Below are 20926 nucleotides of genomic sequence, written 5' to 3'. Positions count from 1 at the left end.
GTTTTTTCATTTAAAGATACATATACGTCGCATTCATTCTCCCCAAATTGGGGAATTGTGTCATTAAGTTTTTAAATTGTAGATCCCACTATTGACATAAGGTGTTTCCACTTGCAATTGATGAAATTAAATTGGGCTCAATCTTGTTACTAATTCTTGTAGTATATTGTAGTGTTGTACATGGATTATCATTTTAATTTCTCTTTCTATTTCAGCATGTTGATCCGTCTCCATTATTATGAGATTATTCGACCAATGAGAGAGAGAGAGAGAGTTGGTTATGATAAAATATTTGTCGCTTGCAAAGACTGAAGGTTTAATTCCACAAGGTGCAGCACATGTAATGTTATGGCTGCAGTATATTTTACATCCAAATATAAATTTGTCTTGTTGCTCTCCTAAGAGTATCCTAGGCAATCACAATTGGAATGAATCAAACACATCTTGTCTTTTCCATTTGTATTTCTCTCACTTGAATATTATGGGACTTTGATTTACGGTATATCGCACTCAACGTGCTCAAGTGCGTAGCCCCAATATTTGTTGCCGATCTCCACTTATCAATCACAAAAATAACACCCAATAAATGTGGCTATATCATCATATTTCAACCTAAACTATTTTTGTTGTTCAGTAAATTGAAGAATGATTTTTTCAGAATATATATAGAGATCAAGTAATTCAATCAGAATTCATGTCTTGGTCGCGCCACAGGTAGTCAGATAAATTCAAATAACAAAATATAAGGGCCTAATTAAACTTAAAATACTTGAAATATTTGAAAATTTATTTTATAAGACCTTTAAAATCATTGGTCCAAATAATAAAAATAATTAATTAATGATATTCTCTTATAAAAATTGAGCTCAATATGTAATTGAAAACAAATCCGATTTATAATTCCTACTTCAGCTCCAATTTAGAAGCCCAAAGTGAGTTTAAATCAAATAAAACAAAGCCCAAAGTTAATTAATGTATGAGCCCATATTTTAGCCCAAATCCTTCCTCTTGTACAGCACGCCAAATCTCTCTTTCTTTCCACCGCTGCCTGATTTTTTTTTTATCATATGTATCAGAAGATGTAATTAAAGGAATATGGCTTAAAACTTAGGAATAACATTTTTGTAGTTTAATGTCAAAAATTGAAAAATAGGATGGGCTGGTATAACCCAATGGGCCAATACCGGGTTGGACTAGACTCGAATTTTACCTTTGGGTTATATGGGTTCAAACACCCTTGGATCAGTGTCGTAATATTTCACCAATTGTTTCATTTCGTATTTTATTTAAATAACTTAAAGCATCTGAGAAGTGTTGTTAATATTAGAAATAATAAACTAGTATAACGATTTTTGGGTTGAAGTCTGTAGTTATCTTGAAACAATTTTAAGCTGCTGAAAAAATGTTAAGACACCATTTGTCAAACTAAACATTAGTGTTTTTGATGTCAACAAACTTTGGCAGCCTCTCTGAACTTAATGTTAAAGTTACTGAGATTCCTCTTCTTCCCAAAATCTGCATTCCCATTCTGCATCATCGCCACAAACTCGTTGTAATCTATCTGACCATCCTGCAATATAAACACCAAGAATCACTTAGCCACGTCTGGTTTTGTAAGTAGTAATGAAAAACCAAACAAAATATTGTTACATTGTTCTGATCAACTTCACGAATGATCTCCTCTAAATGAGAATCTTGGATGCCGAAGTCATGACACGCCTTCTGGAGCTCGTCTTGTGTGATGAAGCCGCTCCCATCCTTGTCGAAGTAGGAGAAGGCCGTGTAGAGATGGTCTTCTCTGTCGATCTGGTTGAGATGCAGCGTTGCTGCTATGAACTCACTGTAGTCTATGCTGCCACTATTGTCAACGTCTGCCTGCAATTTTTCGCCATGCATAAAATGTTAATAGCGTTTGCTTCGACTAAGTAAGTGGCAATGAGATGAGATGAGATTTAGCAGCAGCACTTACAGCCTTCATGAGATCATAAATCTCAGATTCATTAAGATTAGCACCAACTCTTTCAAGCCCAGCCTTGAGCTCTTCAAAAGTGATGTAACCACTGTTATCTGTGTCTATCATCTTGAACATTTCTCTTAGCCCTGCTATTTCTTCTTCACATAGACTTTCTGCAATCACCTGCCATCAAAATCACAAGGGTTTTTTAATCTACTTTTTCATTTTTCTCAAAATTGCTAAATAGGTCGAGTGCATGCATACCCTCAGAGCCATTTTCTTAAGCTTGTCCATCGCTGAGAACTGCGTCAACCGGCTTAAAACTGCAGAATCGAGAGGCTTATCAGGAGCTACTCCATCGACTTGCACCCAAGGATGGCCTGCAACAAACCACAGCGCCTTTCATCTTAACAAAACACGTCTTTAATTTATTTTTTTTCCAAAACTGATCTCTTCTTCCTTATCATTGTGAACTCAAATTTTGATCAAATATGAGACTTCAAAAGATTTGAGTAAGGACTACAATGAATTACACAGCAAGCACCATTTACAGTTAATACATGTTCTTTAAAAAATGAGGCAACAACACTGCAACTCACATAGAATTTGATGAGCTGTGATACGCTTCTTGGGATCGCGCAGGAGCATTTTCCTCACCAGATCCTTGGCGCTCTCGGATATTTGAGGCCAAGGATCTGAGGTGAAATCAATAGCACCATTCAAAACCTCATCAAATATTTCTTGTTCAGTCTCTGCAAAAATGGAAGCAGAAGCATGAGAAATTGATTAATGCTGAGTAAATAGACAACAATCTTATCATATCATAACTTACCTCCCCAAAATGGAGGCACACCACACAGAAGAATATACACTATGACACCCGCACTCCAAACATCTACCTCAGGTCCATACTGCTTGCAAAGCACCTCAGGAGCAACGTAGTAAGGACTTCCAACCACATCCGAGAATATATCCCCTGTCATTGTTTTTCAATCCCAACGGCTCAGTCTCATAAACACCAAATATATCTTCAGCATGTTTTGATCAGTAAAGCTAGAAGGCTTAAACAAAGTGTTTTGTGCAATGAATACAGTTGAAGGAGTGGTTTTATTCCTAAATAGGAGCCATATCACAATTAGAAAACTTTGGAATAGGTTATCTAAAGGCATTAAATTATACTTGTTAACATAAATTAAGAAGCAGATTGCCTATTTGACAGAATTAGAACTGAGTCCATCTTCCACTTAAAAGGCGGTATGACCATCGGCTCTACTACAACGTGGACCAAACAAATCCACACCGACAACAGGCTTCGACAGACAGCAGCAATAACTTTCTATTTATCAAAAGAGGGAACTGTAGATTAAGCGTTAAGATCCATGTTCTCATCCATAAATGATAGATACAACAACTACACATCAACATAAAGATTCATTACAAAAACATATAGAACTATTTGTGTGAAGTTGTAAGCCAAGAAACATGTCAAAAGTATGAAACAAGCAGCCACTAAAAAGGGATCAAAAAACAAGATGCATAAACAGTCATCACCTGGCTTAAAAAACATGGACAATCCAAAATCGATGGTCTTCAATGGCGAATCCTCGTCCTCATTGACAAACAGGAAATTCTCAGGCTTGAGATCCCGATGCATCACACCCAGAGAATGACAGGTCTCTATCACACTAACTATAGTCCTAGTGAGCTCGGCCGCCTTCTTCTCCGAGTAATGGCCCCTCTTAAGAATCCTATCAAAGAGCTCACCACCTCCACACAGCTCCATCACAACATGAACCGCCATGGCATCCTCGTACGCCCCTTTAATGGAGACGACATTAGGATTTCCCGACAAGTGGTGCAAGATCTCAACCTCCCTCCTCACATCATCCACATCCTCCTGAGTCAGCAGCTTCCTCTTGGCAATGGACTTGCAGGCGTATTCTTTGCCAGTTTCCTTCTCAACGCAGAGATACGTGGTCCCAAACTGGCCATGCCCGAGTTTTCGCCCCAGATTGAAGTGCTCCTTGAGCAGCCCTGTCTTGGTTCTTAGCACAGAGTCCACCTCAAGGCCGGCGCTCATTGCCCTCTTGAAAACCGGAGGTCTCTTGGGCTTGGGGGCTTCTGCCATTGTAGGAGTTTCTGGTGAGTCTTCCTTGGCTGTGATCACCACCTTCTCCTCCTCCATCTTGAGGGGCTGAGGGGGGCTGGGCTGTGAGGCTTTCTCCTCTTCCATCTTGAGGGGCAGAGGGGGGGTGGTCTGAACAGTGGGAGGGGGAGGACCATAGGTTTGTATGGTTGTGAACTCTTTATCTTTCTTGTGGTGGTAAGAGAGCATGGCTGGCCACTTAGCCCACCATAGTGTGTGTGAGATTGTGGAGAACCAGCAATTCTTTGCAATCTTTGCATTCAGGCTGCATTTGTTTCCCATCTGTGTGATCAACTATTTTGTAACATGCTAATGCTATAGATATTTATGAAATTTTGTATGTGAGTAATCAAATGATTAGGAGCTTAAAACCAGACAATGAAGCAGGATAGGATCAAATTAAACCAATAGATGATTTAACAAGAACATGCAAAAATTACTGCAACAAAAAAGATATACTTTGGCAAAATCAGTGTTTGAAAATGCACAAGTGTTGAAACCACTTAAAAGGTGTAGTGTGTGATCAAATAAGTGTGCATATGGAGAAGAAACAAAGATTTTCAAAAGGGGAGCTGAGATAACCCCAGAAAAAAAACCCACGTTATAATAGAAAATTCAAGAACAAATAAATGGGTGAAATAGAAAGAAAAGAAAATGGCGATTGAGGAAATGGAAAGGGTTTTGAATTATCTCTCTCTCTATATATATAGCTAGATATATATATGAATCTTAATCTCTCTCTCCTTATGTAAAGAATATTTGATTTTGGATTAGGGTGTTGAATCCTCTCTCCCTGTTTTCTTGAAATATACGAAAATGGGGAGAGGGGAGGGAAGGGGTGAGGGAATAAGGCAGGTTTTTCTGTTGGAAATCAATCGATTTACACGTTTAATTAACTCCAAATTATGAATTCGAATTAATTATTATTCGGAGCAGTAAATACGCGTTAATTCATCACAATTATTAAGCGCAAACTCTTTCTTTCTCTACTTCTTGTTACGGTTTTGGATTATGTAATATAATTTTTATAATAATTATGGACAATTTTATATATTTCATGGTGTTCAAATAATCAATATGATCAAGTCAAAAAAAAAGAAGAAGACAATATGGTCGTGCATTACAAGATTACGTAGGGTGTGGTATGTCTTTTAGGTGTGGTATTATTTGTAGAGGGGAAAGTTCTTTTTTTTTTTTTGATCAAAGAAAAGAGAATTTCATTAAAATAAAATGGGTGGTACCAGTAGTACCAAAGTCCACAACCCAAAAAACCAGAACACCAACAACAAGCTCAGCAAACAAAAACCAAAACTACAGACACCAAAAAACCAAGTCCATCACACTTTTATAAAAATGGGGGTGAGAAATGTTGATGAAGTGTGTAGAAATGTGGACAGAACTTCCAGCGAACTACAGAATACTCGGGACTTGAGTATAAACTAGAAGAGAGAATGAGTATATTAATTATCTGAATTAATTTCTGGTGTCTCTAATCTCATTCTGCAGCTAAGTCAAAACCCACTTGGGTGCACCATATGGTCCACCATAGAGAAGCACACTTGATTGTTCCTTTATGGTGAAGAGCACTTTATAAATAGCTTTCAACTTCCTCATTTTTCCAATGTGGGATGACACTCCACATTCCATTTTCAATGGCTATCTTTTGGCATTTAATTACTCATTCAATTCTTAATAGATTTGAACAAGTAAATATACCAAATTAATCTATTCAAAATGTAGATTCCAAATACGCCATTTAATCCCATTAATTACAAAGTAATTATGGACTAATTAAGCCATTTATTCCAACAAGAAATATTCAATTTTATAAATTGCTACACCCTACCAATACATATATTTTTCTTTTTAAATGGTTTTTACCTCATGAAATATAAGAATTTTCTTTTTCTTTTTCTTTTATTAATTGTAATACGCTTTTGCATTAAAAATGCATAAAAGCAAAACTTTAAGAAGATCATTCTGAACAGTTAAAAACAAAGTCTTTACGATGTAAAAATACGCACATATATTCGTTTTGTAAATATATAATTGTAGAGCAAGCAAAGCACAGGGATTTTTTCGAGTGATGAATCTTAAAGAAATCTTGGATCAATTTATTATAGGAGTTAAGAATCTATATGAGTCCCAATTTCATAGATGTTGAGTTAGTGGTGAGCAACTAAGTTTTTGAATGATTAATTGTGCAGAGCATGTCTTCCAAAACTCGTTAAAAATACAATATATGATCTCCAACCTTTAAGATGGGCCTGCTGCCGGCTTGACCCTCCTTGTTGGCTTCATAAATTTTATTGGAGTCTTAACAAACAAATATATTATATGATTCACTGGCTTGATTTAACAAATCTTTAATTCTTTGTTACATCCATGCAGCATCAAAATTTATGGATTTAAATGAGTAAAATAAGATAAATTCTATAAAATGTGAGATGCAAACAATTTTTCTAGACTTGAGCTCTTTTTGAATACGGCTAAAAGTCTTACGCGGAATCTTGTGTGAGACTATCTTATTACTAAAAAAGTCGAGATTTGGATCTAAATTTATATTTAATAACTTATTAATTATTTTGTTGGTAAATTGGTTAAGCTCTGTTTGAATCTTGGATATGTTATCGTATATGGGTGAATGTCTTATGAGGAATCTTTTATGAGACTAGCTTACTATCAAATAAGTTGAAATTTGAATCTAAATTTATACTTCATGACACATTTACAATTTTATTAGTAAAATTATAATTATAAACTTGGATCTAAATCTTGATCCATTCACAATAAGACGATCTTACACAATTTTTTGTCATTTTTTCCCATAAAGTTTCGTTGTTTACAACCCTCTAGACATGGATATCTCTCTATACAACTACAAGACCTTGAAACCAAACCCCCCCCCCCCCCCCACCTAAACACATAAAGGAAACAAAGTCGTCACTCACTATCATTTTACATTTATACTTTTTTGATTTTTATTGTCAACTTTTAAAATTAAGTTTCCAGATTTTATTTATAAATATTGAATTCCTGAGCTTCTAATTTTGTGTACCATGCTCAAGTAAAAAAAAAAGTGTACTATGTCTTTCAAATCAAGTCCTAAATTTCATTGTGTAATATGTAATGCAAAAGGCCTTCACTTGTGTTTAAAATTTCGGGTAGCACAAAAATACATTATATATGGATCAAGATTTTGCACAGGGACCTTATTTTACCAAAATATAAGGACCTAAAAATATGCATCATTTTCATAAACAAAACATACTCCGCTGGCGGAAACATAAGATTCCAAACTGTAGAATCATATCTAGAAGGAAGAAATTTTTCACAAAAAAACAACGAAAATTATTACAGATTTATTGTATAACCATAAACTAGCCAATCTCCAGTTGTTTTGTCCCAGTAAATCTCTAGTTTAATGTGTTATACATCTCTTGCCAAGCCGGAAAGGTCAACTTCTCCATTGGGAATAGCTTCTTTTGGAGGGGATTTCTCAATAGGAATACCTCGTCTCTCCGCTGGCGGAAACTCTTTATCGAACACGCCCGGTACACCGACTGAACTGAAGAAATCATTTTTCAACTCTTCAGCTGCTTCAAAAAATCTGTTAATGTTACCAAATAAGCTGCGTTCGATAGCCTCAATGTCACTGCGCAGCCCCGGGAAATGAGACGATTCAGGCTCTGTGGACTTGAGTGAAAATGAACCTTTAACCATTTGGTCTGTCACATCTTCCTCAGTGTACTCTTTGTTAGATTCTACCATCTCACTCGGCCTGAGAGAAATCACCAAATGTCATCAGCCAGGCAATAGGAAGTGTAACTCATACTTCTACAGAAAGCATATTCAATTGAGCATCATACTTCACCAAATGTTACCATAAAAACTATCCAAGTTGCAAAGCTACATATAGCTCTTTAAGATCTCTTAAGAAAATAATGATTAATCTACCTTAACCAATCAATCATCCTTGGAGAAAGTGTTAGTTTTTTAATAAAATGTGTTTTCTGTACTCTTGGCATTAGAGTTAGAGAAAACTCTGTGAAAAAGGCTTTATTCTGAATTTGAACCTTAGTTCTGGAACCAGGACACTAACCAAAGATATGATTTTGTAAAAGGAATGCTGCAGGGAGTGCCAAAACACCCAAAACCTTTTCAATCTTCTCCTTTTTTTCCTACAAATTTCTGTTACTCTGCTATTCGTATGAGATATAGCATACTATGAGATCTAATTTCCGTGTCTAAGTTTATAAAGTTTGATTTTCATATGAATCATATCTAATATTGTTATGATCTTTTATCAGTGATCACCATTTCCCCCTTGCTTACCTACCAAACCACTGCCATTACATTCTTCTCTTCCTTGCATAATAATTTCAAATTTCCAATGTTTGCTTATTTTTTGAACTAATACTCGTCAAGCCTACAGAAGTTTTCTTAGGTAACTGTTATTTCTCAATCATAGTGTTTATTAACAGTACTCATGAAAACACTTGTATTGGCCCCTTCAATGACAATCATCAAGGACATTAAGGTTAATTATAACAGAAATCAAAACTATGGCCAAAATTTATGGTCATTCTTTAGCAGACTTTGCAGCTCAAGAGTCCTTCTATTTCTTTCCCTTTCTTCTTCTTTTCTAAGGTTCAGTGCAGTAAATTTCACACCAGTTCTTCTCTATTACTCAACGTGGATGAAGACGTTTTTCAATCTTTTAAATAGAAAACCTTAACCTGAGCTACCTCATAAATTCCAAGTATCATGCTTAACAAGACATGGCTAAAACATACAAATATTTTCAGCTGCCAGGAAATAATATACATCAACATGCACATCTATAATCACACAACATCAGGTACTACGTTAGAAATACTCCATCCACAGTTAGATTAATTAAACCTAAAAAAAAAAGAAGGAAAAACTCATTTCCCCATCCCTCCCGATAAATTTCCCCAAGATATATAGAGATAATAACACCCTATTTTTTAAAATTTAAATTTAAAAAAGAATTATCAGCCTATAATAATTGTTCACACACAATCGAATTCCGACACCTCAACCCTCTAATTCGCGATTAGCATTTGATTACCTTCCAACGCAGTCCTTGAAAATCTGTTCGGTTTTCTCGCATTTGCGCACGAATTTCCCAGGCTCGACTTCCTCGGTGCGGCACTGCGATCTCATCACCTTCCTCGTGGCGCAGCGGTCGCCATTATCACCGCGGCCAGAGGAGCGGTGGAATTCGCTGACGTCGCCGGAGGACGAAGAATTATAGCCGAAATCGTCGTTCTTGGACAGCCAACCCATCGTTGATAATTGCCTAAATTCTTGCAGAGTGGGAGGGAGGGTTTTGTGATTGTGAATTGTGAATTGTGATTACATTTACGCGATCAGATCAATCTAGAAAGTGGAGGGGCAATTACGGTAATCCGCACCACCCGAGCGATTTTTCTTTTTTCTTTTTCTTAGGGAAGGGGAACGATTTTTCTAGGTTGTCTTGGGATTATTTATGATATTTTTCTCTTATCCAAATCAAAACAAAATAAAAGTAACATTATACTTCTTGTGTTTGAAATTTTCTTCTTCTTTTGGAATGTTGAACAAAGTATATTTTCCCTCAAAAAAAAAAAGTATATTTATTGTTCAAAGATTAACTTTAAATTCTTCCTCTTCTTTATTCTTCGTATATATAAAAATAAATGTCACTCATTGTTCCATTACTTTAACATTTTTTAAAAATATCACACTATTAAAATATTAATAATACAATATTCAATCTTCTGAGAAAAAAAATATTATTTGTATTTTGTGAATTTTTTTGGTGATACGTGTTTCACTTGGACCGCCGAATCATCAACCTGACAAGTAGATGTGAATGTTTCAATTGTATTTAAAATTCATAGAGGGGAAGCAAAGGTAGCTTAGATATTGTCGACAATGGTCATGAGGTTTTCATTGTTGTTACGAATAGAATCGATAAAATTAGTTCAATTTAAAATACTCAAAATTTAAACGGCAAGTCACTACGCAGGTCAATTCATCCCAAAACCCTACTAGAATCTGACCCAAATCTAATCTAAATTCAACCCATAATATGATCTATAGTCCGTTATTGTAGATCCGTTATATAAAAATGACAATTGTTATAAATAAAAATAGCATTGTATTCCAAATAAAAATAACAATTGTTATGCTTAAATAATTGTTGTATTAAATAAAAGAGAGAGTATTTATAAATAAAAATGACAAATATTTTTTATAAAAGTAACATTGTTCCATATAAAAGTGATAATTACAAATTTGATAATTATTTCTAATAAAAAGTTACGGCGTTAATCAATAAAAGTTATAATTCGTATATAATAAATAAATAAATGAGACCCTCAGACAAGTGGGTCTCTTTTCTTTTGATTCTCGTATACTAGGTTTTATCATTTTCATTATTTTAATTTTAATTTCTTCCACAACACCATGTACATAAAATACATAATCATCTCGATCAGTATTGGTAAATGAAACGCAAGCAACAAAGCCTATGGCTTTTGTTTCTACTCACTTTCACACCCTCCAAATTATTTTCAATTTTGTGTTGCAATTGCAAGGCGCTGCTCTCCGCCGCAATTTTGCTATGAGTCGTCTCCCTGAAAATTCATGTTTTATTTCATTATTTTCACCATGCACAAATGAAATTATGGGTCAAGTAAATATAAAAAAAAAATCACCAACTTTGATACAGATTGAAAAGGGGGTGTCATTCATAAAGCATGTCTAAAACCAAAATCAATCTAGGTGTGATGTTTTTTTTTTAAGAAAATGCTCAAAAGAGTTTGATGAAGTGAGGGATGATTATACCTGGAAGCATGATTCTCCAAGCTCATTCCTTGTTCAACTGAAGTCAAGTTTTGCATTTCTATATTTGAAGATTCACCGCAGTTTCTACTAATCTCTTCATGCTCTACTTTAGTTGAATTAAATCTCTCAAACTTACTTCTCTGCTCCTTGAATATGGCAATGACCTTCTCTAATGTTCCCAGAGCCTTCTCTACCTCCCCACTGATAGGAACCTTCTTCCCTGCTTCGCTTCTAGAACCTTCTTCCTCGTCGCCACTGCAACTACCCAACACCTCCTTGTAGCTACTTTCATCACTTGAACAATTTGATGATATCAAGCTGCAATCATCCAACACTTGCAAACTTGCTTCTGTATCGTTTCCTTTAAGCTGCAAACTTGCATCCTTGGCTTCTGAGTCGGCCGCATTGTCACCTTCTCCACCGCCTTTCTGATTTGCTACAGTTGCTGAGCTTTCTGAGTCGAGAGCTGCACGGATACGAGCATAGAGTGGATCCTTCAAAGCCTCACAAAACTTCTGATCGCCTTTAGAAACGGAAGCAACTTCCTGTGATGTTTCAAGAATTTCAACCTCATAATGCAATGCAATGCACCTTAAAATAAAGCAAGCATGAGTTGGTTTGCACATTCTTGCATATTCCAAATACTCTTAACAGATTGATAAGCGACCTTTTTATAGAGCTTGAAACCACTGCCTACGAGCTGCCTTGAGACGAAGTTGATGAACGAGGGAGGAACAAAGTCTAGCTTGATATCCATGTTTGCTATCGTCCTGTAGCAACGTCACAACTTCACATGTTCGAACCACAAGTTTACTTACAAATTAGGACAAGAATTTTATACTAATAGTTACCGGAAGTAGCTCCTCTCTGCAGTCACCTTCTGCAATGCAAAACCTCCCACCATATCTATTCTCACCACTTCCTCTGCATTAGGTATCCCGTCCCTCGTGAATCCATGACTATGTCTGTCGATTGTCTCTGAGTCCGAGATCTGCTCAATACATTTTATCATTTCGGATAGTTAAGGGAGCTTTGTGTCAGTGGAAATAGAACAAGATTTTCATGGTTAGTTACCGAGTTGATGACCACCACCATTAGATCTTCTTGGAAGTACTCGAATACAAAATAATGAATCACGGCCTCTCTGCTCGATAGTGGCCATGAAACCTTCATCCTTTCTTCCAAGTAATCAAGTTAATATCAGCAACGATAGGCTTGCAGTTGCAGTTGCAGTTGCAGTCGAATCAAGCAGTAAGTAAGTTCGTTTGAGCATGTTTACCTCACTAATGATATCTGTTCGCCAGCTCCAACTCTCTGCAAACAACGCGATGAAATGACTTTGAAAGTCGGAATAGCAGTTTGAGGCCACCTTGCAGAATGAAAAATGGAACACTACTTACATTATGTCACATACACACATATATAGTTGAATGAATCAAGTTACCATTTGTTGTAGAGGCCAGTCTCCCATGAAATACACAGACCTGTTACAGATGGAAAAACTTGGTCACAAAATACGCGACAATGAATAAAACAGGATTAGATATACAACAAAATGGAACATAAGAAACTGCTCACAAACATCAAGTGGCCCATCCACGTAGCCCTCGACAAGCAGTGTGTGAAAGGGGGTTCCTTCGGGTCCTTCCCGGTACATAACCCTAAATTCTTCAGTGTCCTGTTTCACCTACAAAGTAAAGAGAAAAATCAGTGCCTAACAAAATATACAGTGAAATTGGATGATGCAGACGAAGTAGATGGATTGCAAGCATACTTTCCAGGCAGTATTTGATCTGTCAGCATCGTTCACCAAGGCAGTGCTCCTCAACATACCAAGAAAATTGGACACCTCGTTGCTCCTCCTCTCGACCACATTCTCAACGCATCCTGCAAAGTGCGTGTTTACTGTTTTTTTATGCTAAGTGTATAGGGCTAGAAATACTAGGAGATGTGTTCTAATAGGTAACCTTCAAACTGAAGATCCGAAGATTGCAGGATTTGATTCCTCACTAGAGTTTGAAGCCTTTCGTGGTTTGTCAAGTCGGGTGAGGATAGTGTTGTGTCCATCTTGCTTCTATAATCTGAGATAGTTCCTTTCCCATCCATATTTGCATTCCAACAAATGGGAGATTTCCTCTAAATTTTTGGGACCAAAGGCATATTAATTGATGTAACAGTAACATAGACACACATATACATATATTTTAAAAGGAGTTTTTAATTTAGTCCATCCCTATGTATGTAGGGAAATACAGAGTGCAATCTGAGGCAATTCCATCAAATCTTTTCTAGAACACACAAATTTTGAGTGTGGATGATAAACATAGTTTTCACACTTCACTATGTGTACAGTTTTACCACATACAACGTTGTCATCTCTTCTACTGATCAAATCATCCAAGCTTCACCCACAAAAATGTTGCCAAAAATGACTTATTTTTATCAAAAGTTCACATAGATACCAAACTCACAATAAACAAATTCAAAGAATTATTCAAAAGCACTCACACACACATACACGCGAATCAAAACCAAATGCATCAGGAAATGGTCTTAATAAAGCTGGGAAGAGAGAGAGAGAGAAGAGAACTCACAGAGCAGTAGCTTGAAACAGAACCCAGTTGGTATTTGGAATTCAAGAAAAGCTAGGATTTTTACTGCAAAAAGAATTGCAGATCTCAAAACAAAAGGGAGGAGGTGACTTGAGCTGATTGGGGCCCTTTTCTTGAACGTAACGAATTTGAACAATGCTGGATTTTACTCCTTCAAAATCCAAGAAATAAAACAAAACGAGGCATATAAAAATATTGAGGTAAACTCCATCTCATCTGCAATGCGTGTGTGGATGTGATTATACAAAGGAGATATTACTGGTGCCAAATCCTCATCATTAATCAAGCCCTCCCACTTAGTTATAAATGCACTAATTGTTTAGTCCCATAAATTCTTCATGGCTAACCACTTCGGAGCTGCAGTTATAATTGCATAATTAAGACATTCCGACTTTGTTCAAGCATTTGTGCTGATGTGTTTCTTCTACTGCCAGTTCAATGCTCTTCTTTTTAAATTCAAGGTCAACTCAATCCCAAAATATTAAATTGTTACAGCTGTTTTGTAAAAAAAAAGAGTGTTATAGCAACGATGAGAGAGCTTCATCTTTTTATTTCTCTTCCTTCCTTCTTTTTGGCCCTATAGGCTATAGTATGTGATGGGGTGGAATTATATATTTCAGGGGAAATTGTTGTGAAAAAACAACAAAAATGCACGCAACTTTTAAAATAAAAAAAAAATACATTTAATTTTCAACTTTCTGTATTAACCCTTCAAAATTAATCAAGGGCTACACGTACCTTGATTAGTGAAGTTCAGTAATTAATAAACGTTAAAAAAAATTGAATAGCAATGCAGCGATATCTTTTTTTGTGTTCGTGATAAACAAAAATATAGTTTATCAGCTAACGACACAAAATTATTTTTTCCGTCACACGAAATTAGTGTTCGATTTCTTTTTAGGACGTTCCAAAATATAACTCACATGATAATTCACATGCTTTGCATGATATGTTTATGTTTCGTTTATCTTTCACAATATGTAACAACTCAAACAAATTCCAATGAGATTTTTAAATAAATAAAATAATGCAAGAAATTTCAAAATTGATATATAAATTAATGTATTTGATTAATTATTCCAAGTGATCAATTGTTCGGTCCTCACCTATCAATATTTATCATGATTGGTGTATTTATTTTGATGGATAAATTTATTATTAAAAAATGAGAGATAATAAAAATTTATGTCTTTAAATATCTCCTTTTTCGCATTTTATACAAAAGAGAAATTCACAATTTTTTCTTCAAGGAGAGATAATATTATCCTTCCAAAAATGGAGGATAATATTATCACTCCTTGAAAATAAGGAAGAAAAAAATGAACTTTTCTTTTATATAAAATATGAAAAAATAAAGAATGCATATAAAGGTATAAAATTTTATTATTATTTTTTTATAATAAATATATCCATCAAATAAACGTGCTTATACCTTAATCTACAATATTAACCTTAGTCTAAAACATTAACAATGAGTAAGATGTATCTGTGTGTGGGTGGGGCCCGTGGGGGGGTGTAGGTCAGTCGTACAATTCAAAACCAACCGATGCAGTAAAATGATATCATAATAAAGTAAGTAATAAACACGCAAGGTAGACAAAGTTGTTACAATCCTATTAAATATATTTAATGGGGAAATTTCTAAACTACCCGCATTGTACAATATAAGATTATAAGTGTAGTTCAATTTCTAAGTAAGGAAATTTCGGTATCATATTCATACTTAGTGCGTGAGAATGAAATTAAATAATAATAATAATAATAATAATAATAATAATAATAATAATAATAATAATAATAATAATAATAATAATTACTTTTATTAAATATTTAGTTCAAATAAAAATAAATCATTAATAAGGATTCTCTTTCTTTTGTTTCTTCTTTATTTTGATGGGTGACAAATTGAGTGATTGAATTACCTTCAAGTAATTAAAGGTAAATAGTGATTACCTCCTCTCCTTTCACTTGACGAATTTCCGAGTCGTTCGGCATCGCGCCGCCGCCCGCTCCGCCTGCAGTTGACCAGTGAAGCCGCCGCCGTCTGGAGCTGTTGCTGCTTCGCCAGAGATCGACGGATCTGACCTCCAGCAGTCCGCCTCGCTCGGAGTCGTCGCCGCTGTCACCAGCTGGAGCTCTCCTTCGCCTGGAGTCGAGGTCGTCGCTCCTGAAACGCCACCTGCCGCCGCTGTTGCTGCCTGAGGTCGAGGGCCAGCAGCTCGCTGCAGGAGCACCGTCGTCGGCCGCTGCTGTCGGCAGCAAGAACCCGGCAGCCGCCGTTTCTGTGGACAGCAGGCCTCGCCAGCAGATCCGCCGCCCAGAGGTCTTTGCCGGCTCGCCGTCGCCCACAGATACACCGCATTGAAGCCATTGCCTGCCACGCCCCTTCGCGCTGTGCCGCTCACCCGCGACCAGTCCTCGCCCACAGATCCGCCGCCCAGAAGCACCTGCCAGCCACGCCCACCGCGCCGTGCCGCTCACCCGCGACCAATCGTCGCTGCTGTCACGTCGCTTTGTCCCAACCGAACGGGCAGTCAGTCCTTCCTCTTTTAAAGCTAAGTTCTACTTCCTTATCTCGGGTGATGTTCAGTTGATATGGATGCGAATTGAATTGAGCAATTGAGATAGCAATTACCTTGAAAGTTTTCAAGCAGATGGGTTGTTCTTGGGGTTGAACGTATTGTATAATTAATGAAATGAATTGAAGGTGCCATGTTGAAACGAATGGAGTACATTTGAACTGAAATTAGCAAAGTTAAGGACAGAGCTTACCTTACAGTTGTTTTTGTTTGATTGATGGATTGCTCGTTGTAGTTGATTACTTCCTAAAAATGGTGATAAACTCTACAATGGAGCCTAGAGAGAGGGAGAGAGAGTGGAGAGAGGTGAGAAGAAGAGGGATTGGTCCCAAACATGTCGAGAGAAAACCAGCAAGAAGCTGGAACCGGAGCAGTTTGAATGGAAGGAGAGATTGGAGTTCGAATGAACGTGAAGGCACTACAACCTTTTTCTTTAACAACATCCCAGAGGATTGCAGCATTGATTTTCTAAGACGTAAGTTCGAGACGGTTGCGAAGACGGTGGATGTATACTGCCCAAGGAAGAGAGATCTTTGGGGAAGACCGTTCGGCTTTGTTCGATTTGAAAAGGTGGAGAGGTCTGAGACTTTACTGGAGGACCTGAACAAACTTTGGATTGGCAGTTATAAGGTTAGAGTTTATAAGCCTAAATTCGAAAGGGATGATGAGAAGAGAAGGAATGAGCAGAATAACGTCAAAGAAAAAAAGTTGAAACAGATCCAGCAATGCACCATGAAGGTGTATAACAGACACGCAGGTGTCTCGTTTAAGGAAGCTCTTACAGGTGCTAAAGATGATAAAGAACTTGATGACGAAACCTTACAGTTCCAGACGACGGAAGAAGACCTGGTTTGGCTTAATGGGGCTTTTACAGGTTACATTAAATCTGAGTTTCTCTGGGAGGAAGTTCGAGAGAAAATAAATAGTGAATGCGCAGGTTGTTTTAAGTTGAACTCCCTCGGTGGCAACATGGTCCTAATCCAAAGCAGCAACGAGCAGACGACCGAGGAAAATCTTAATAAGCTCAACGAATGGAGAGACTTCTGGTTGCAGTGGTGGAGGCCTTGGAAATCTGTGGATATCAACTATCAAAGAGTTGTCTGGACTAAATGGACCGGAGTCCCGCTACATGTTTGGAATTCCCGTTTCTTCAGTACGGCAAGCGCGAGGTTCGGGTTGCTTCTGAAAATTGAAGAAAAAACAAGAACGAAAGAGAGGCTGGACGCGGCTTATATACAGATGTCTACTGGGTTCAACTCTATTGGAAACATCATGAAATGTAAAATCGACGGTGCTTCGTTCCAAATCCGGGTGGAAGAAATGCCCGATAATTTCGTTTCCCCGGAGGAGGAGGAGTGGTCTTTGGACGAAGATGCTGACTCAGAATGTTCTTTACTAGATATCTCACAGTCTCCGGCGAAGGCTTACATCGTCGAGTCGGAAACAGAGGACGGTGAAGGAAATGATTCGGTTACTCAAAAAAACGGCGTCTCAGAACTTGAGAGGAAGGTTGTGGAAACTAATGGCCCGTTCCCACATTACTCTGGCACAGATAAAGGGAGCCAAGTCCAGATGGTTTCCTCCAAAGGGACTGATAAATCACCTTCAAATGAGCCAGAGAGTAGAGGTAGAGAGATCAGCGAAGGGAGTAGAAACGAGAAAGAGAAGGAACTTCAAAATGAACTTGAGGGGGAGGAGTGCGATCCCTCGAGGGTATCAGATTCTCTCACTGCGGGGGTTGTTTATAAGAAAGGAACGGCGAACAGACGAGGAGGAGTTTCGAGGAAGAAAATTCATAAATCAAAAGCCACCGCAAAACAGCATCAAGTTTGGGGCAATTTCATTGCTGATATTGAATCAGAGGGTGAGATGGGCAAGAATGGAAGCGGTTCGCGATCTACTGAGGCGGATTGGGAGAAGTCGGACAGAGATGAAGATACAAGAACATGGCTCTTTGCCAAGAAGTTGGGTTTATCGAGCAATCACCAAGACGCGGTCATGATCGAGCAATTAAAGGAGCAAAGAGCGAAGGCAGGAGATCCGAAGGTCGTGGGTGATATTGAAACAGGTTCTTAATGAATATTTTATCTTACAACATTAGAGGCTTGGGGAGTTCCATTAAACAGAGTGATATCGGAGAATTGGTTAGGAAAAATGCTTTAGATTTTTGTTTTGTTCAGGAAACCAAAATGGAAATTTTCTGTTCCCCAATGTGTGATAAGTGGTGGGGGATGAGTAATTTTGATTGGGCTGTGAGAGAGTCAGAAGGGAGATCGGGTGGAATACTATCGGTCTGGAACAAGGATAAGTTTGTGGCAACTAGTAAATGGAACGTGACGGGGGCTGTTATTGTTAATGGGATTTGGCTACAAGGAGGCCTGCATTGTTGTTTTGTTAATGTGTATGCGCCCATGGGAACCACCGAAAAGGAATCTTTGTGGGATACATTACAGCTCATTGCTCTTCAAAACAAAGACTCGTGCCTGTGTTTTCTTGGCGACTTCAACGCAGTGCGTGATTCGGGAGAAAGGGTGGGGAAAGGTGCTGTCTTTAATCAAGCAGATGCAAGGTCTTTTGACGCTTTTATTAGGCAAAGTAATCTGCTGGAAATCAGAACACAGGGAAGAAAGTTTACGTGGTATCAACCTGGTGGAGGATGCAAGAGCAAACTAGACAGATTTATGGTCAACGAGAAATGGATGCAGGAATGGCCGGACACAGTCGGAAGGGGGCTTCAGATATCAGTGTCGGACCATTGTCCGATCTTCCTGACTACAAAAACCAAGAACTGGGGACCCAAACCTTTTAGGTTCCTTAATTCTTGGCTTTCCCACCCAGATTTTTGCGCGTTGGTAAGGAAATCTTGGGATGAAGCTAAGATTGAAGGATGGAGTTGCTTTGTGTTCAAAGAGAAATTGAAATTGGTGAAGAGTGCGTTGAAAGAGTGGAATATGAGGATTTATGGCAACATTGAGCACGGCTTGACAGATCTTAAGGATGAACTTCAGGAGCTGGACATTTTTGATGACACCTTTGGTCTTGAGGAGAGTGAGACAATCAGGAGAAATGAATTACGAGCAAAGATTTTCCTTAAATCCAAAGAAAAATGTAGTCTTCTCCAACAAAAGACGAAAGTCAAATGGGTCAAGGAGGGCGATCTGAATACTAGTTTTTATCACAAAGCAATTGTTGGGAGAAGAAAGAAGAATGAAATTGCAGGGCTTGATGTTGGGGGTTGCTGGATCGAGGATCCAAAGATCATTAAGGAGAACGTCAAAACGTTCTTCGAGAATCACTTCAAGAAGACGCCGCGCGTCCTACCTATGATACCGGGAGATTTCACTGCTCGGAAAATTTCTGCAGCAAATAATGCGGAGCTGATCAAACCTTTTTCAGAATCAGAAATTAAAGAGGCCATTTGGAGCTGTGACGGTGACAAGAGCCCGGGACCGGATGGCTTTAACCTCAAGTTCTGGAAAGCGTCATGGGAGATTATCAAGAAAGATTTTTTAAAGGTGATGACTGAATTTCACTCCAATGGCAAAATCCCTCGGGGATGTAACTCTTCATTCATCGTTCTCATTCCTAAAAAAGAAGGAGCTTGCTCACTTGAGGAGTTTAGGCCTATTTCACTTATTTGTAGCCTCTACAAAGTCATTGCGAAGGTTTTGGCGAATAGGATGAAACAGGTCATGGATTCAGTTATTTCGGATAATCAGAGTGCCTTCATTGGCGGCCGTTACATCCTAGATGGGGTGGTGGTTCTAAATGAAGCAATCGCGGAGGCTTCTAAGAAGAGAAAGGGGAGGATTATCTTCAAGGTGGATTTCGCGAAAGCCTATGACTCCGTTGAGTGGGATTTCTTGGATTTAATGCTTGAAAGAATGGATTTTGAGCCATTATGGAGGAAATGGATCCGAGGTTGTATCTCCTCGGCGACGACGAATATTTTGGTAAATGGATCTCCATCTGGTGAGGTGTGTTTAGAAAGAGGATTACGGCAGGGGGATCCGCTTTCCCCGTTTCTCTTTCTTGTTGCAGCGGAGGGGCTCCACTCTTTGATTACGAGAGCTGTTGACAAGGAGCTGATTAAGCCGGTAAAGGTAGGAAATGATGACATTTCAATTCCGCACCTCCAATACGCTGATGACACGGTCTTCTTGATGGAGGATGATGAAAGAAATGCAGTGGCAGTTAAAATGATTCTCAGAGTGTTCCAGCTACTATCAGGGCTTGCCGTCAATTTCAAAAAATGTTGTCTCTTCGGAGTTGGGGTCGAGGAGGATACGATCGAGAGGATGGCGGCTGTTTTGGGTTGTGATGTGGGCTCCTTACCTTTTAATTACCTCGGTATTAAAGTGGGCAGCAAGGGCAAAAAGGTTGTTGATTGGAAATACTTGGTTGAGAAGGTGAGAAAGAAAATCGATTCGTGGAAAAATGGGAAGTTCTCTCTCGCGGGCCGTGTGACCTTGGTGAAGGCTGTGCTTCAATCCATACCGATTTATCAGCTCTCTTTTACCTGTTTACCAAAATCAATTGTGAGTTCTCTAAATGCTTTACTTGGTAATTTTCTGTGGGGAGGGGGTGCTAGTAAAAGTGCGATTGCTTGGGTGAAGTGGAAGGTGCTTTGTGCTTCAAAAGATGAAGGAGGCTTGGGGCTTAAAAATATTGAGTGGTTTAATCAGGCACTAGTCGTTAAATGGTTGTGGCGGTACCTTACTGGAAGGGACATGCTTTGGGCAAAAATTGTTAGGTCCATTTATGGTGAGGTTGAGTG

At 38.1% G+C, this 20926-nt stretch overlaps 3 protein-coding genes across 3 annotated transcripts; all 3 read right to left on the bottom strand.

Moving 5' to 3' along the window:
* Nucleotides 1–1267: 1267 nt before the first annotated feature.
* LOC131020459 (calcium-dependent protein kinase 26-like) lies at nucleotides 1268–4995 on the bottom strand. The gene is made up of 7 exons (XM_057949272.1): nucleotides 3506–4995; nucleotides 2787–2930; nucleotides 2554–2706; nucleotides 2219–2334; nucleotides 1970–2137; nucleotides 1651–1875; nucleotides 1268–1570 (listed from the first exon to the last, which is right to left on the bottom strand). The coding sequence occupies exons 1-7, from the start codon at nucleotides 4380–4382 to the stop codon at nucleotides 1448–1450; spliced, it is 1806 nt and encodes a 601-aa protein (XP_057805255.1). The 5' UTR covers nucleotides 4383–4995; the 3' UTR covers nucleotides 1268–1447.
* A 2337-nt stretch (nucleotides 4996–7332) lies between these two features.
* LOC131020465 (fra a 1-associated protein) lies at nucleotides 7333–9615 on the bottom strand. The gene is made up of 2 exons (XM_057949280.1): nucleotides 9196–9615; nucleotides 7333–7881 (listed from the first exon to the last, which is right to left on the bottom strand). Exons 1-2 carry the CDS (start codon nucleotides 9411–9413, stop codon nucleotides 7530–7532), a joined length of 570 nt encoding a protein of 189 aa, XP_057805263.1. The 5' UTR covers nucleotides 9414–9615; the 3' UTR covers nucleotides 7333–7529.
* Nucleotides 9616–10438: 823 nt separating this feature from the next.
* On the bottom strand, nucleotides 10439–13987 carry LOC131020460 (uncharacterized). The gene is made up of 11 exons (XM_057949274.1): nucleotides 13553–13987; nucleotides 12926–13094; nucleotides 12733–12845; nucleotides 12537–12645; nucleotides 12403–12442; nucleotides 12238–12327; nucleotides 12033–12132; nucleotides 11810–11949; nucleotides 11626–11728; nucleotides 10959–11503; nucleotides 10439–10747 (listed from the first exon to the last, which is right to left on the bottom strand). Exons 2-11 carry the CDS (start codon nucleotides 13062–13064, stop codon nucleotides 10606–10608), a joined length of 1521 nt encoding a protein of 506 aa, XP_057805257.1. The 5' UTR covers nucleotides 13065–13094; nucleotides 13553–13987; the 3' UTR covers nucleotides 10439–10605.
* Between the last annotated feature and the right edge of the window lie 6939 nt (nucleotides 13988–20926).

This window comes from Salvia miltiorrhiza, chromosome 4, assembly GCF_028751815.1.
Source record: "Salvia miltiorrhiza cultivar Shanhuang (shh) chromosome 4, IMPLAD_Smil_shh, whole genome shotgun sequence".
NCBI classification, from domain to species: domain Eukaryota; kingdom Viridiplantae; phylum Streptophyta; class Magnoliopsida; order Lamiales; family Lamiaceae; genus Salvia; species Salvia miltiorrhiza.
Note: the sequence above shows the minus strand (reverse complement) of the source record. Positions and strands in the feature narration are given on the sequence as shown.

What these genes read in the sequence shown, in the direction of transcription:
- LOC131020459 (XM_057949272.1), bottom strand. Translation starts at nt 4,382, where the DNA reads ATGGGAAACAAATGCAGCCTGAATGCAAAGATTGCAAAGAATTGCTGG. An exon ending in TTAAGAAAATGGCTCTGAGG is followed by an intron (nt 2,138 to 2,218) that starts GTATGCATGCAC and finishes TTTTGATGGCAG; the next exon opens with GTGATTGCAGAAAGTCTATG. An exon ending in TTTATGATCTCATGAAGGCT is followed by an intron (nt 1,876 to 1,969) that starts GTAAGTGCTGCT and finishes GAAAAATTGCAG; the next exon opens with GCAGACGTTGACAATAGTGG.
- LOC131020465 (XM_057949280.1), bottom strand. Translation starts at nt 9,413, where the DNA reads ATGGGTTGGCTGTCCAAGAACGACGATTTCGGCTATAATTCTTCGTCC. An exon ending in TTCAAGGACTGCGTTGGAAG is followed by an intron (nt 7,882 to 9,195) that starts GTAATCAAATGC and finishes GATTTCTCTCAG; the next exon opens with GCCGAGTGAGATGGTAGAAT.
- LOC131020460 (XM_057949274.1), bottom strand. Translation starts at nt 13,064, where the DNA reads ATGGATGGGAAAGGAACTATCTCAGATTATAGAAGCAAGATGGACACA. An exon ending in GGATGGGCCACTTGATGTTT is followed by an intron (nt 12,443 to 12,536) that starts GTGAGCAGTTTC and finishes CATCTGTAACAG; the next exon opens with GTCTGTGTATTTCATGGGAG. An exon ending in ACTGGCCTCTACAACAAATG is followed by an intron (nt 12,328 to 12,402) that starts GTAACTTGATTC and finishes TCATTCTGCAAG; the next exon opens with GTGGCCTCAAACTGCTATTC.